The sequence below is a fragment of the Lotus japonicus genome, chromosome 6, assembly GCF_012489685.1.
Source record: "Lotus japonicus ecotype B-129 chromosome 6, LjGifu_v1.2".
NCBI classification, from domain to species: Eukaryota; Viridiplantae; Streptophyta; class Magnoliopsida; order Fabales; family Fabaceae; genus Lotus; species Lotus japonicus.
This window is the reverse complement of record NC_080046.1, coordinates 14,137,622-14,151,674: the sequence shown is the minus strand read 5'-3', so window position 1 is coordinate 14,151,674 and position 14,053 is coordinate 14,137,622. Positions and strand designations below refer to the sequence as shown.

The 14,053-nt window shown below is 34.9% G+C and overlaps 2 protein-coding genes across 2 annotated transcripts; one reads left to right on the top strand and one right to left on the bottom strand.

The window, feature by feature from the left end:
* The first annotated feature begins 6,017 nt into the window (after window positions 1-6,017).
* Window positions 6,018-9,596, top strand: LOC130725918 (peptidyl-prolyl cis-trans isomerase CYP19-4-like). The gene is made up of 6 exons (XM_057577107.1): window positions 6,018-6,322; window positions 7,989-8,036; window positions 8,140-8,163; window positions 8,327-8,509; window positions 8,611-8,686; window positions 9,091-9,596. Exons 1-6 carry the CDS (start codon window positions 6,100-6,102, stop codon window positions 9,227-9,229), a joined length of 693 nt encoding a protein of 230 aa, XP_057433090.1. The 5' UTR covers window positions 6,018-6,099; the 3' UTR covers window positions 9,230-9,596.
* A 3,017-nt stretch (window positions 9,597-12,613) lies between these two features.
* LOC130726943 (protein EARLY FLOWERING 4) lies at window positions 12,614-13,311 on the bottom strand. The gene has a single exon (XM_057578260.1). It carries the CDS (start codon window positions 13,267-13,269, stop codon window positions 12,859-12,861), a length of 411 nt encoding a protein of 136 aa, XP_057434243.1. The 5' UTR covers window positions 13,270-13,311; the 3' UTR covers window positions 12,614-12,858.
* Between the last annotated feature and the right edge of the window lie 742 nt (window positions 13,312-14,053).

Genomic DNA, 14,053 nt, shown 5'->3' with positions numbered 1-14,053 from the left:
TTGTCATGGGGAATCACATGCGCGAAATCCTGAGGGGTAAATATAATAGGGGAATGATTCACCCAACACTCGCCTTCGTTCGACTCCTGTACTGAATGTACTGTCGCCACGTAGCGTTTTCTAGCCCTACTTGAAATTGCACCCCCGCCAAATCCTCCTGCAATAGATGAGCATTCCCCAACAGGATCGCCCAACTCTTCAACTATCTCTTTACCTTTACCTTTGTCCTCCTGAGTGATCTTAGCTACCTCCGGCGTTGCTGTGTCTTTAACAAAGTTTGCCAAATGGCCAGCTTTAATCAAACGATCAATTTCCCGCCTTAAATTCCAACAATTATCTGTCGTATGCCCCAACGCCTTGTGGTACTCGCACCACCTATTGGTGTCCACGTTAGCTGGCGGCCGCCGTGGGGGTGGTGGGTACTGCACAACGTTGGTCTGCCCAACTGCCCTTAAAATGGTACTTAAGGGTGCATTCAACTTAGTAAGTGGGACTAGCGTTGGCGAAGCACCAGGCTGACCAGCTGTGGCAGCAGTGGGACCTTGTGAATTTCTGTGCCATGTATTTTGAAAGCCAGGTTTAGAGTTTTGGTATGGTCCCGGTCTTGGTACACGGGGGGTTTGCGCTACCCTGGTTTCCTTCCCCGCCTTGGATTTGTCCTGTGAAACACCGCCAGATTGAGACTGCTTGCGTCCTTCCTCTCTTTCTTGTTTCTTCTGATCATCTTGCTCGATCAATATGAACTCTTGAACACGAGCGCGAAGATCCATCATATCCTTCGCCGGTCGCCTTGTTAAGTCTCTATTCAAATCTCCCGCCCGAAGGCCATTTTTGAATGACGCCAAACAGACATCTGGATTTTCCTCCTCCAACTGCACCGCCATCTTGCTGAAGCGTGCCATGTAGGTTTTTAATTTCTCGCCTGGTTGCTGATGTATGCTGATAAGATCAAACATTGTTGCTTTTGTGGTTTTATTGGCGGAAAATTGAGTCAGAAACTTAGTGGACAGATCAGTGAAATTATCAATGGAGAAGGGCGGTTGTCGAATGAACCACTGCATCGCCATGCCTTTGAACGTGGAAGGCAATAATCGACATTTTACCGCATCCGTCGCCCCGCCGATCACCATTTTGGTATTGAAATATCTAAGGTGCTCCATAGGATCAGATTCGCCCGAAAAGGCGTCTAATGCCATGGTTTGCAGGTGCTTTGGAATGTCCACCCTAGTGATGGCTGGAACAAAAGGTTGAAATTCAACTACATCCTCCGCCTCCAGGCGTTGTTCTTGCTTAAAATCCTGCCGCTGAGTGAGATACTCAACTTGGGCTTGCAACTGCTCGTTTTGGGACTGCATCTTCTGTAAGGTATCTAACATTTGTTGCAAAGCCGCAGGCGTGATACCTGTCACTGCCTCTTGCGCTCTCCGTGGAGCAGTGGTTTTAAGATCTTCCAAGTTCACATATTCAACGCCGCCGAACACCTGGATCTGATTTAGCGATCAGATCTGAAGGTCTTCCCGGAGCTGCATTCACCAATGACGCTGGCGACGGCGCCACTGAGTGGACCCCCTCCGATGAAGCTTCCTGCTCTTGCTCGTCCAGTACGGGACGGTTGTTGTTTCATCCGCCGCCGCGACCGCCGTGTCGACCACCACCGCGCCGGCGATGATCGCGTCGACCCACGCCGCATGAACGAGTCTCCATGGCTCGCAATTCCTCCTTCTGTCACCGGAAGAGCTAAGTCATAGCCACAGACGACGCCAATGTTCTGTACTAGGGCAAGCTTACGTAGGAGAAAGACAAAAAGTAAACCCTAGCAGAGCACTAAAATAGCAAAACTACCATAAAAGGAATATTCTCATTAATGCTGAAAAATTGGTTTCGTACAAGTGGATGACCTCCCCTTTTATAGAGGGGGTGGTCATGATATGGACCTTTCCTATATTTGGGCCTGACAATCAGGGCCCAAATCCCTGTACATATAAGACAAATCCAAAGGAATCTTCCAGCTGGCTTGTGGGTCCATCATCTAAGGGAGGGCAATGAAGCTCGTTGTGTCGTACTTCCCGCCATGGCTATCTTCAATGGTTTATTGTTCATTTTGGGCGGGACATAATCTTCTTTACACACTAACTAATTATCATGCAACTCAAATTAACCAATAAAAATATGAATTATTGAATATATTTTTGGAGACATGTTTCAAAACAAAACAAAAAATAAATTTCGAATTTAAAATTAAAAACCATTTTCAAAAAGAATTATTACAAAAAAATTTGAGATGTTGTATTCAAACTAAAATCAAGATATTAATTTTTTTACAGCATAATTAACTCTATTTCGATCATTTTTTTATAAGCAACGTGATATATTGAAATGAAGTACAAGGGTACTTCAACTCAATACATATAAAAACTATCAAAGCAAGGATGCAAAAAAATAAATTCAATTTTATTTTCCCTTAAATTATTTTTTAAGATTTATCAAATATTAAAAAAAAATACAAATTTGAAAATACGATTCATACAAATAATTGGAATCCTTTTTTATTTTAATTAATAATATACTAAATACTAATAATAAATATACGTAATTATTTCAAATAAAAATAAATATTGGATCTTTTAATTTTTATTTTCTAAAATTCATTTATTTATTTTTCTTTAATATTATGGTTAAAATGATTTTAAAAGATAAATTAAGGGAAATTAAATTCGAATTTCCTTTATTATAGTAATTGTTTAAAATCTAATTAATACTAGATTAGATGTAAAATGAGTGTGATGAGCAAATGAATTTTTAAAAATAAAATAAGTATTGAATTTTTAAAATCTTTAGCATCACTATTTTTTTTATTTTTAATTTTTTGAAAATTTTCCAATTGAATAAATACTTCATATTTTAGATACTACAATTTTTATTTCTTATAATTGAAATTAATGGATCTAATTAATTCCTAAAGTTAATGAGTATAATTAATTATCTTTTTGAAATTCAAATTTAGAAAACATTGATGCTCAAGAATTGATAATTTATTGGAACAATGAAATAATTTGTAATAAATAACGAAATTTTTTAATTAGATTAGACAAGATTAATTAAATGATTGAATTTTCTTTTTGATTGAATTAAAGAATTGAATTTTCAAAATGGAATATTCCACACTTTCGAAATTTTTATTTTTGAAAATACATTTTCAAAATTATATTGATATAATTTAATTAATGAATCCTTAGAACATTTAATACAAATAATTTTATTGATATGCTTAATTTCTGATTAATTTTTCATTGACCAATAGTGAATATTTCATTTTAGGAAAAAAATTAAGCATTAATAAATCAAAATTATTAATTTAGGAAATAAATATACATGTTAAATTATAGCATTAGTAACAATTTTAGCATCATTTTGTGCATACCTCATCGACAACAAGGCAATGACTTTCATTTTCCTACATTTTCTATTCATCATATACTTCTTCCTCGCATATTTGGGATTTCTTATGAAAAAAACTCATCATGTTTTTTTTTCTTCGTTCGTCTACTCCATGGTAAGTATTTTCAACCTTCTTCCATATTTTCCGTACTCCTCTCTTTCCTCCCTTTCATTTTTCTGTTTCTCAATTCGTTATTCGATTTCATGTTAAGGAACTTTCACTTTCAATCTTTCTTTCGTTTGAAATAACTATACAGAAAAAATAATTTATCAATCATGTGCAAGGTAATGTTTTTATCTTAATGCAAAAATAATTAATTTTGCTATACCCGCGCATTGGTTAGAATTCATTTTCTCTTTTGGGACATTTCTCACATTATTTCTTTAATCTATAACATTCTCTTTGACCCGTTTTTTGTAGCATTGTGTTTATCTTATTTTGATTTATTGTTTTAAGAGTTTTATTTCCATTTTTATTTTATAATTCTTCACCACCATTGTATGATCGCAATATTATAAGTTTATTATTGGTTACATTATCCTTAAAATTCACTCCTTTTTATTTGTTGTGTAAAATTATTTATTTCATGTTTCATGATAGAGGTGTTCGCGTTCGGTTTTACAGGAAAAGTTCATCCGATTCGATTGTTTCGGTTTTACAATTTAATCATCCAATCATTTTTTTTTCAAATCCGAACCAATATGATCCAATTTTTATCAGTTTGGATTAGATTGAATTTCATTTTTTCAAAGAAACTAAAAATCTTGAAATAAATAACGAAATAGAAAATAAAATCATAAAACAAGAAGCACCGTAAAAGTTACAGAGACAAGATATCATACTTAACACTAATATTAATATTGTAAAAAATGAATTAAGTACGCACTGATATGATGATTGTTAAGTGATGACGGTAATTTGTAACACTACTGCATTTCATGGACAATATCTAATTAGTTCTGTCTAAATTGATTATCAACCAATGTTACAAATGTATTGTTTTGAGTAAGAGGAAAAGAAGCAGAACAATGAGGGTTTCACTTTCGCAGAATGAAAAGAAGACATATGTCTTCTAACTTGGAAAAGGGTAAACACAATAATGTAAAGGTTTGGGTATACATGGAATAAAACATTATAAGTATGGTTAAATGGGTAATTATGTATGTCAAAATTTAAATAAATAAATACTTTCGGTTTGGTTTGGATCGGTTCTATTTTGAACATGGGAACTGAAAACCAAACTGATCCATTAACGAAATATCGGTTTTTTTGGTTATCGGTTTTTTTGAGTTTTGGTTTTTTGGATCGGTTTGAGCGCTTTAATTGGTTTGGTTCGGTTATGAACACCCCTATTTCATGATCCTATTATTTACCCATTCTTCCATTTTCGATTCACCATTATATATTGTTTCACCCATTTTTTAAATCATGAAGAGGAAAGACGGAAATCCTTCAATTTATCTGCTTGGATTAATAAAATGGATTTTTCCTCCATCGTCTCTGGTAGGCGGTGGTTACCAAAGGTATGATCGAAGGGCCAAAGACAAAAAGGGGAACGAGTTCAAACTTTTAATAGTCATGTGAGACTTTATTCAAAAATAAGAGAAACCTTTGGATAAAAATAATTTTTGTTAGTCGTTGTTTTCAGTGGGGGTAGGCGCTAGGGGTTTTATGTAGGCTTTTTTAGCACGTTTGTGTGCCTCTAGGGTTCTTTCGAGGTTTTCGCAATAGTGACATGTTTCTATCATTTCAGCTTTATGCTGCTAGGTTACTGTACGACTGTACCCATGTTGAGAGAGGATATTTCTCAACACTTTTTATATATATATCCTTTTGCTTTCAATTTTTTTTTTCCCGTAAATTATCTATTATTTTAGTTTATTTAATCTGGTGATTTTTTTCCTATGATTTGATTTAATTTTTATTAGAAGTGGGGTTTCATTTTGTTGTTTTATATTGATATTGAATTCTCTTCGAAATTAACATTTTGAATCAAAATATAAATTATTATTGTTGTTATTGTTATTATAAATAGAAACATTGATATGAAAAATAGTCAATCAAATATTAATAATTAAACATGTATTAAAAAATTAAAAATACTGATTTGTAGACTAATACACAATTATCAATGTCAAAAAAAAAACACAATTATCACTATTAAGAACATATAATTGAAATAATTGTTAAAATATATTGACTAAAAAGATACAAAACATAATATTACACGAAATTTAAATTGTAAATAACAAAATTAGTCACCCGTACAGGGCACGGGTAATTCCGCTAGTAGTCTATGAGTGAAGTAGTCTATGAGTGAACGGTCTATTTTGGTGCAAGTAAATAATTAGTTTATATATTTTTGTTTTGTTCTTAACAAATAACAAGTGTTACCTTGTCTAGAATTCGGTGGTGGTCCCTTCCAACCATATGTTTTTTTTTGTTCGATCTTGTGACATCACCCTTATAAGAATCTAACTTGTCTATAATTAAACCATTAATTTTTTTTTATAGGCAATTGATAAGGAAAAAAGTTAAAAAAAATCTAATACTATAAATTTGATGCCTTAAACTAAACAGTGATATATTTTGGCTAAGTTCCATTTTCTAAGCAGTGATCACTGATTTTGCATCAGAAGAAGGGAACAGCTCGCTCAAAAATGGCGTCCAGAGCCACTGGAACACTGATTTCGGCGTGTTTGCTATGGGTTTTCTTCCTCTGCGCGATCATTACATTCTTTCAGTTCATCTTGGTAGACAACGGAACCGACCAGAACAAGATCACCAACACACCGCAACATCCTCATCACGAGGAGGAGGACGATTTGGAGCGTGTCACCCACAAAGTGTATTTTGATGTAGAGATTGATGGAAAATCCGCGGGTATGTTTGTATTCCTTATAAACTTTAAATTTTTCTTTGGCTTTATTGACTTGTTTTGTTCGTGAATATGATTTGTAATTGGATAGTGATTTGGAATGTAGTGGGGTGCAGATTAAATGTAAAAAGGGTTTTTGATGCATTAACTTGACACATCATAAGCTGGTTTTAGAAGGTCTGTGTGTGTTTGGAATAATGGTGGGCACACAATCCTAGGCACATTAGGACACAAGTTGTGAGAAGCTACAATGTAGAATCCCTTTTGGGTGAAAAAGAAAATGATCCAGAAACACATGCTCATTTGTGCTGCCTTCTCCAAGAATTATGCAGAGTTTTTGTGCTGTATATGTTTGTGAAGATTGATAAAATAAGTGTAATTTTATTCCAGTGTTGTCAAATAGCAGTTATAGCGGCGCTTTAGTGTAGCGCTATTTTCCGCTTTAAGAGCCTGGAAATAGCAGATTTTTGGTTGGCTTACTGCTATAGTCTGCAATCCGCGATTAACAACACTGTTTTATTCTGACATGGGATTGAATACCATCTGGTCTATTATGGGAGATGGGATTTGTGTCACTTTTGAGACTTAGTGTACGCATATTGCAACATTTGTGTATACGTATGATAGGTACTCACATATTAATAGGTACTTTTGATTAGATAGTTAGTTAAGAGGGTTAGTAAGGCTTTGCCTATAAATAAGATAGGGTTAGAGAACATTAGTCATCTTGGTATTCATTTGGAATTTGGGTTTAGAGAGAGAAGTGGTTCTCTTTCTAGGGTTAGGGAGGGTGTTTGGTATCTCTCTCATGTATGTTCTCTGATTCCCAAATTGGGAATTAGGGTTCTTTTACAGAAATAGAAACAGTTCTTGGTTGAGTTCTATCAACGTACTTGGTAGCATTTCCAAAGTACTTCATGGAATGTGGAAACAGGATGGCTGCGTAGTGTCTACTTCACAGCAGTCTAATGAATTATGCAAACTATTGCTGCCAAGTCTGGCCCATTGCCAGCAGCCTGGATGAATAATTTATCTGGCACATGCACATGCTCCTAAATGTGTTCCTTTCAGATTACTTTAGCACTAGAAATGGCCCCTAGAAATTAATTGGTTATAGAAACAGTTATTTGTGCGTCTTCTTTGTTGCATTTCTTATAATATGTTTGGTGCCACAGTAAAATAGTGGAGAATCACTTCAAGTCAAAAATTACAAGTCTTAAGTTAGTTTGGAAACACGCTCTTTTTTCATTCAGAAGCAAAATCACATTAAGTGAGAAGCTATCCTTTGTAGCTTATGCCTTAAACGTGCTTGGAGTGTGTGCCACCATGGAAGCAAGCACACACATAGCTTTGAGTGAACATGCCTTGTATTATATGCAAATCATGAAATCAAAGACCCACTTAGTGTGTGGAGGTAAGTGATTCTAAGAGAAGATACTGGAATAATTTTTAGGGGAAGAAGTGATTCTGGGAAGTTTAACCATGAATACAAACAAGCTGTTAACATCATATCCACTATTTGTGAAGAAGTTAGAGCAGAATTTAATCCCCAATATCTTTTCTTTATGTGCTTGGCTCATAGTGAGTTGATAAATAATTCATGCTACGTAATAACTTTATAATGCCCAAGCAGGTTATTCAAAACACTAAAGATGTTGTTTCTTGCTTCAGGTCGCATAGTCATGGGCCTTTTTGGGAGTACAGTACCGAAAACTGTAGGTATGGTATGCTATTATGGATATATGGTGGAGATGTTTAAGTAGACAGATATTGGTTTCATGTAAAGGATTTGGTTACTAATCTTAACATCCCTTTTGTGCAGAAAACTTTCGAGCGCTTTGTACAGGTAGCTTATCAAGTTTTGTTAACTTTCTTAATTAGTGTTATACTGGAGTAACTGCCTATATTTATGATAGTTTTTCTCCCTTGCTTAATTTGGTGATCAGTTAGGATCAATCTTGATATTGCTAGGTGGTAAATACTATAAATTGAACAGCATCACGTTTCAGGAGAGAAAGGGGTGGGAAGAAGCCGGAAACCTCTTCATTATAAAGGGAGTGCATTCCACAGGATAATACCAAGCTTTATGGTCCAGGGGGGTGACTTCACCCTTGGTGATGGAAGAGGTGGAGAATCCATCTATGGTGATAAGTTTGCTGATGAAAACTTCAAGCTGAAGCATACTGGGCCAGGTGAGATTGTGTTTTTGTTACTGATATTCTTTGTTAATCCATAAATATGATTATGTTCAAATAGTTATATGATGTCACCTGTTCACTTGCATGATTGTCAGGATATCTATCGATGGCAAATTCTGGGCAAGACACAAACGGCTCCCAGTTTTTCATAACAACAGTAAAAACCAGCTGGTAATTTCATTGACTTGCATTACTAGCTCTGTATACTTCGGAACTCAATTAGCTGCTTGTCAAAGCCCTTGTAGTGAGAGTTAGAAATATGAAACATACTTAAAGGTGTTTGTTTTCTTGGAAAATAAAATGGGATTCTGATTTTTGTGGAAAAGAAATAATTTGAATGGAATAGTTCAGTTGGATAAATTCCATTGGGTGCACATGGTGAATTTCAGTTGGAAAGGTGCATATGCGTCTTTACAATTATTGAGAATGAATCTTATTTTAAATGTACCTGAGTGGAAGGCTGAACTTTAGACCCTCAACTTCCTAAATCCTAATATGGTTATGTTTTCACCATTTGCTATTGAGGTATTTTCAGAAACTTACAATCTGACATGCCTCCATCTGTTTCTTGTTAGGCTGGATGGGCGCCATGTTGTGTTCGGCAAGGTGCTTTCCGGCATGGAGGTTTTGTACAAGATTGAATCAGAAGGAAGTGAAAGTGGCTTGCCCAAAAGGAAGGTTGTCATATTGGACAGTGGAGAATTAACTTCATGACTTGGTGTATATGAATAGAGGTTGTTGATTCTACTAAGTTAGGATATGAGTTTATTGGAGCTTATCTATTAGAAAATTGATTAAATAAGCTCCATAAGTGCTCTTTAGTTTGCATCTAAACGTGTACTTAGTTAGCTTTGCTCCCTACCATGATTCACAAATTCTCTATGCATGCATAATGAATAAATTTTGAAGACTAAAGGTTCATATTTGTGTAATTAACGGCTGTATCCGGCTAAAAGTATGTTTTAGGGATTGCTAGAGAGGGAAATCATTAACAATAGACATAAGGGTGGAGAAAGCTACTCTATGATCTTTAAGATGTTTTTTATTCCGTTAATGGATATAAGAATAAATTTGTTTTTCAGGTGCATTAAGTAACAGGTCCCCTACTGCTGCAATTTGAATAAAATGTTCGTTCTTTCCTTCTGTCCTTTAAAAAGACCAGAGACCATAGTTATCCAGATTTTACACAAATGTTATATTGCACTCCAGAGTGTTAGGGTCTGTTTGATTATGTTCTCATTTTTTTGGCGGTAGAAACTCATTTTTTTTTTGGTATCTAGGTACCAGTAGGGTTTGAACTTTGAACCCAGGACTTGGAAAATTTTAATCCACCAAGTACCATTTAGGCTATCCATCATTTGATTGTATTTTATTCTTTTTATGAATTTTCAATCAAAATTACACAAATTAAGTATAATTTTCCAAATAATGAATAGGAATAAATTTCATTATATTGCCAGATTTTATAAATAACTTGCATGAAAATTAGTACTATTAATCTTAAATGAGTACAATTACAACTTAATTAATGGTCAAATGTGCAGTCAAACAGTAAAAAAATAATTATGTATACAGCAGTCAAACAGTAAAAAAAATAAAAACATCAATTATATGTACTCAGCCACTATTTATAAGTCCATTATTCTAATAAAGTAATAATCATGTGTATAATACTTATAATCAAAATAATGGTTAGGTGCTAACGAGACTAGTTGGTTCTTACTTTCTCGTGGATATCAGTTATATATATTAACTGAGATGCAAAATTTCTTCAACCATTTCATATTTCCTTTTACACCCAGATGAATTAATTCTGCACAAGCTCCAGCAGCTTTTGCACCTATTAGGGGAGCAAAGGTAGCAGCATCATTGCATTTTTCATAATACCAAATTAAGATATTGCTTACCTAAAAGACACTGCTTTAAATCTTGAGCACAGGTAAACAAAATGGGAAACATGGGTTCTATTTCAGTCCATGGCATTAAACTCTTTTATCTGCCTTACATCATTTCAATAATCAAATAATAAGAACAATACAATGAAACTTGCTATCTGTCTTCTGCTATTTGGTACCATTGCTAGGCATAAAGTGCATTTACATTGTGATAAATTCCTTCTATAAGTACAAATTTGAACCTTGACATTTTCAATGAGTAAACTGTCATCTAGGGGAAGGTCCATGCCCCAATCTTCTCTTCTCTCTTATATGGTAACAATTCACAAGGCCCAAGAGTCATGGAACTGTTTTGGTCTTCTTTACTAGTCCAATTGTTGCATTTGATATGCAAATTCCAATAAAGAGTAGGGAACCATCAAGACCCTCCAAACTGAGCTGTCTGTTATGGATTTTTGTCATCATAGATCTCCTTGTCCATCTATTCTGTTATTTCCCCTGGAAAAAAAAAATTGAATTTAATAATTTAAAGAAGCAAAACTTCATTACTAATTGTGAGTACATCTATGAGGCTGCTACCAAATATTACTGTCATTATCAAACCCTACCAATTACACAATTTGCATATTGCATTGGCTTAAGAGTTTTTCATTTCACAAAGCAAATTATGTGCATGAAACCAACACAAACAATCATGAGAACCAACAAAGAAGTGATATTCTTCATCAAATTACAGAATAACAGTGAAATTCTCAAGCAATACTCAATGTTAATAATTACTGATATCTGAGTCAAATTTCCTCAAGTCTATAATTCTTTATTGTATCTATGTTAAAGAATAAAAATTACCAAAGAGAGACTACCCAGATCACTGCACAACTGATACATATGAAGAACAATGTTGTTTTGGTTACTTCAATTCTTCTATGCACATATGATGCACATAGTGTTTGTAGAGAATGCAGGGTATAATTTTTTACTAACAAAGAATCTTCCCTTCTTTTCTCAAACTTAAAGGCATACAATTTCCCTCTCCCAAATATGAAGTCTTCCAAATCTGTGACTCTAATTCCTTCTTCCATACCTCTGTTTCTTTCTTCTTCACCCAAAAAACAGCCAAAAAATATCTCACCACTTTGAATTTTCTAGCACAAAAAGAGCTTGCGATTGGCTCTTCTGCACAGATGAGTACACCACTAATCACAATGAAGGTTGCCATTAATGAAAACAAAAAATAAGAATAGAGAACAAGAATATCATTTCATTGTTCTCTAATTTCTGTTTTAAAAGGTCAAAAAACATATCTGTTTTCAGAATTGGTCATTGCAAAACACTTGTTGTCAAACAAAAAATTTCACTCTTTAGTTTTTGAAAACAGAAAACTATTTTCAAAAACATAATCAAGCAGGACCTTAAACTCCTTTTAGCAGTCACCTAGTCACTCTGGTCTCAAAGAAAGGGCATGTAACCTCTTCTGCAGAAGTCCAGAAGAGGATCCAGTCACTATTTTATTGATTTTCAATTACACTGAAAGTATGAGCTAGAATTAGAGACCCTAACATGCACATCTTTATCATATTATGTCTTCTGCTACTGCAATTTAAATCCCGTGTACAAGTGTAGCAAAATAAAATAAAAGATCTTTTTTTCTCTGCCCTTTGAAAATGCCAGAAGCCATGATCACAAGATTTTACACCAATATGAAATTGAACTCCAGACTATTAAACTCCTTTAGCAGTCAGCTAGTCACTCACTCCAAAAATCAGGTCTCAAGGAAAAAGGGAATCTAATCTCTATCTGACTAAAAAGTGAGAAGTTATAGTCATTGATTGGAAAATTAAACACTTGAAATTATGATCATATGGATCAACATATATAACAGAACCTAATTAACTTCTTAATTATAATTTATAACTCCTCACTTTTTTTCATCTAAAGTAATTCTTGCTTTATTGGAATCAAATCATAACTCATTAGATCATTTAGAAAGAGCAATAGCCACATGGATGAGTCAAGTGACCAATGCCAATCAGGCATGTCAGGTTTTAAATTGCCGTTACCAACGCAATTGCGAATAGAGCGGTCCGTATCAACCCGCATTTGTCTGCAACATAACCACAAGCGCGACCAATACAACCAAAATTTAAGCCTTAACAACAAGATAGCATAAATAAGCATGTGTAGAACTAACTCTACAAGAGAATTTGCAACAATAACTAGTTTGTTTATTGATATTCAATATTGATTGAATTACACCTCACTGAGGGTGTGTAGAAAGAAGTCCAAGAGGACGATACAATGCTAGCCTTCATCGTCCTTATTGACATGATGACCAAACAGAGCTCAAAATTACCATCACAATTGTTCCAACTTTAACAACAGACACATTTCACATTACATTACATTACACATGACAAACACACACATGACACTATTATTATGGGTTTATTATTTTCCACGACCATTGTTGAAGCGTTGTTGTTGCTGGCAAACATTGGAGAAATTGGAATTGAGATCGGAGTAGAGAGAAACAACCTTGGAGATGTTCCCGTTGAGTTCCTGAATCAGAGAAACGTTTTTGACCATGTTATCAGGCATCCGAGACTGCTGATTCTCGTTCACCTGCTGAATCAGGAGGCGGTTGCGGTCGAGCACCGACTGAACCTGCCGGAAGCTCTTGTTCATGGTGGCCCAGGCCTCGGGGTCGCCGTCATGGGTGTCGTCGAACTCCCCGTCGGAATCGACGGTGGTGGTGCTCGCGGTGGTGGTGGGATGGCGGCGGCGGCGGTGGTGGTGGCGGTGGGAGGGGTTTTCCATGGTGGATTCGGCGGCGGAGGAAGATGAATAAAGTGTGGTCATGCAAATTTTGTGTGTTTGTTGAGGTGAGCTGAGCCAATGCTGGTAAATATTTATAAGGGGAAAATAAGGCTAATTTGTGTTTTTGACTTTTTTCAGATTTTTGTAAAATATCTTCTTTTTTGGGAATTATAACAAGAAAGAATCACAAAAGTGGTTTTGAAAAGTTTTGTGAATGTAGTGTTGTCATAAATGCTTTTATTTTTTTTTTATTCGTCGATCCGAAAGCTCTATAGCCGATTACTTAGTTAAGAACTCCTCAAGGTACCCCAACTGCGTTTGGATTGAGGAGGTTCCATGAATTGTGTTGGTTTGGTTGAGTCTGATGTAACTGCATCTTGAATCCCCTTATGTAGCGATCTCACATGATCATGTTATGTGAGAGATCTCAACTTTTAATTAAAAATCTAATTGACAAAAGTATTTCACTCAAAATTTTAATTTTCTCTCTTTATATATTTATTAATGGTTCAGATTTTATTTAAAATAAATTAAAACTGAAGATCCTTCACATGACACGATGTCATGTTAAATAGCCATGATGAGATCCAAATCCAATTATACATATATCCACTTATATTCAATTAGGCAAATTAACCCTATATCATTCATTTTTAAGGTAATGAAAGTAAAAGGGAAAATATTAAGAGTCAACAAGAGGAGGTGGGGAAAAGAGCAAGTGGGGATAGTATAATAAGCAGAAAATATCTATCTAAAGGGATTTTAGATGCGAAAAGTGAAAAAGTGCAGTGCCACGGCGACAAAAAGAACCGTCGTTACGCCTCCG

Coding starts and splice junctions, on each gene's coding strand:
- LOC130725918 (XM_057577107.1), top strand. CDS start 6,100: ATGGCGTCCAGAGCCACTGGAACACTGATTTCGGCGTGTTTGCTATGG. Junction 6,323..7,988: donor GATTGATGGAAAATCCGCGG/GTATGTTTGTAT, acceptor TTCTTGCTTCAG/GTCGCATAGTCATGGGCCTT. Junction 8,164..8,326: donor CTTTCGAGCGCTTTGTACAG/GTAGCTTATCAA, acceptor ATCACGTTTCAG/GAGAGAAAGGGGTGGGAAGA.
- LOC130726943 (XM_057578260.1), bottom strand. CDS start 13,269: ATGACCACACTTTATTCATCTTCCTCCGCCGCCGAATCCACCATGGAA.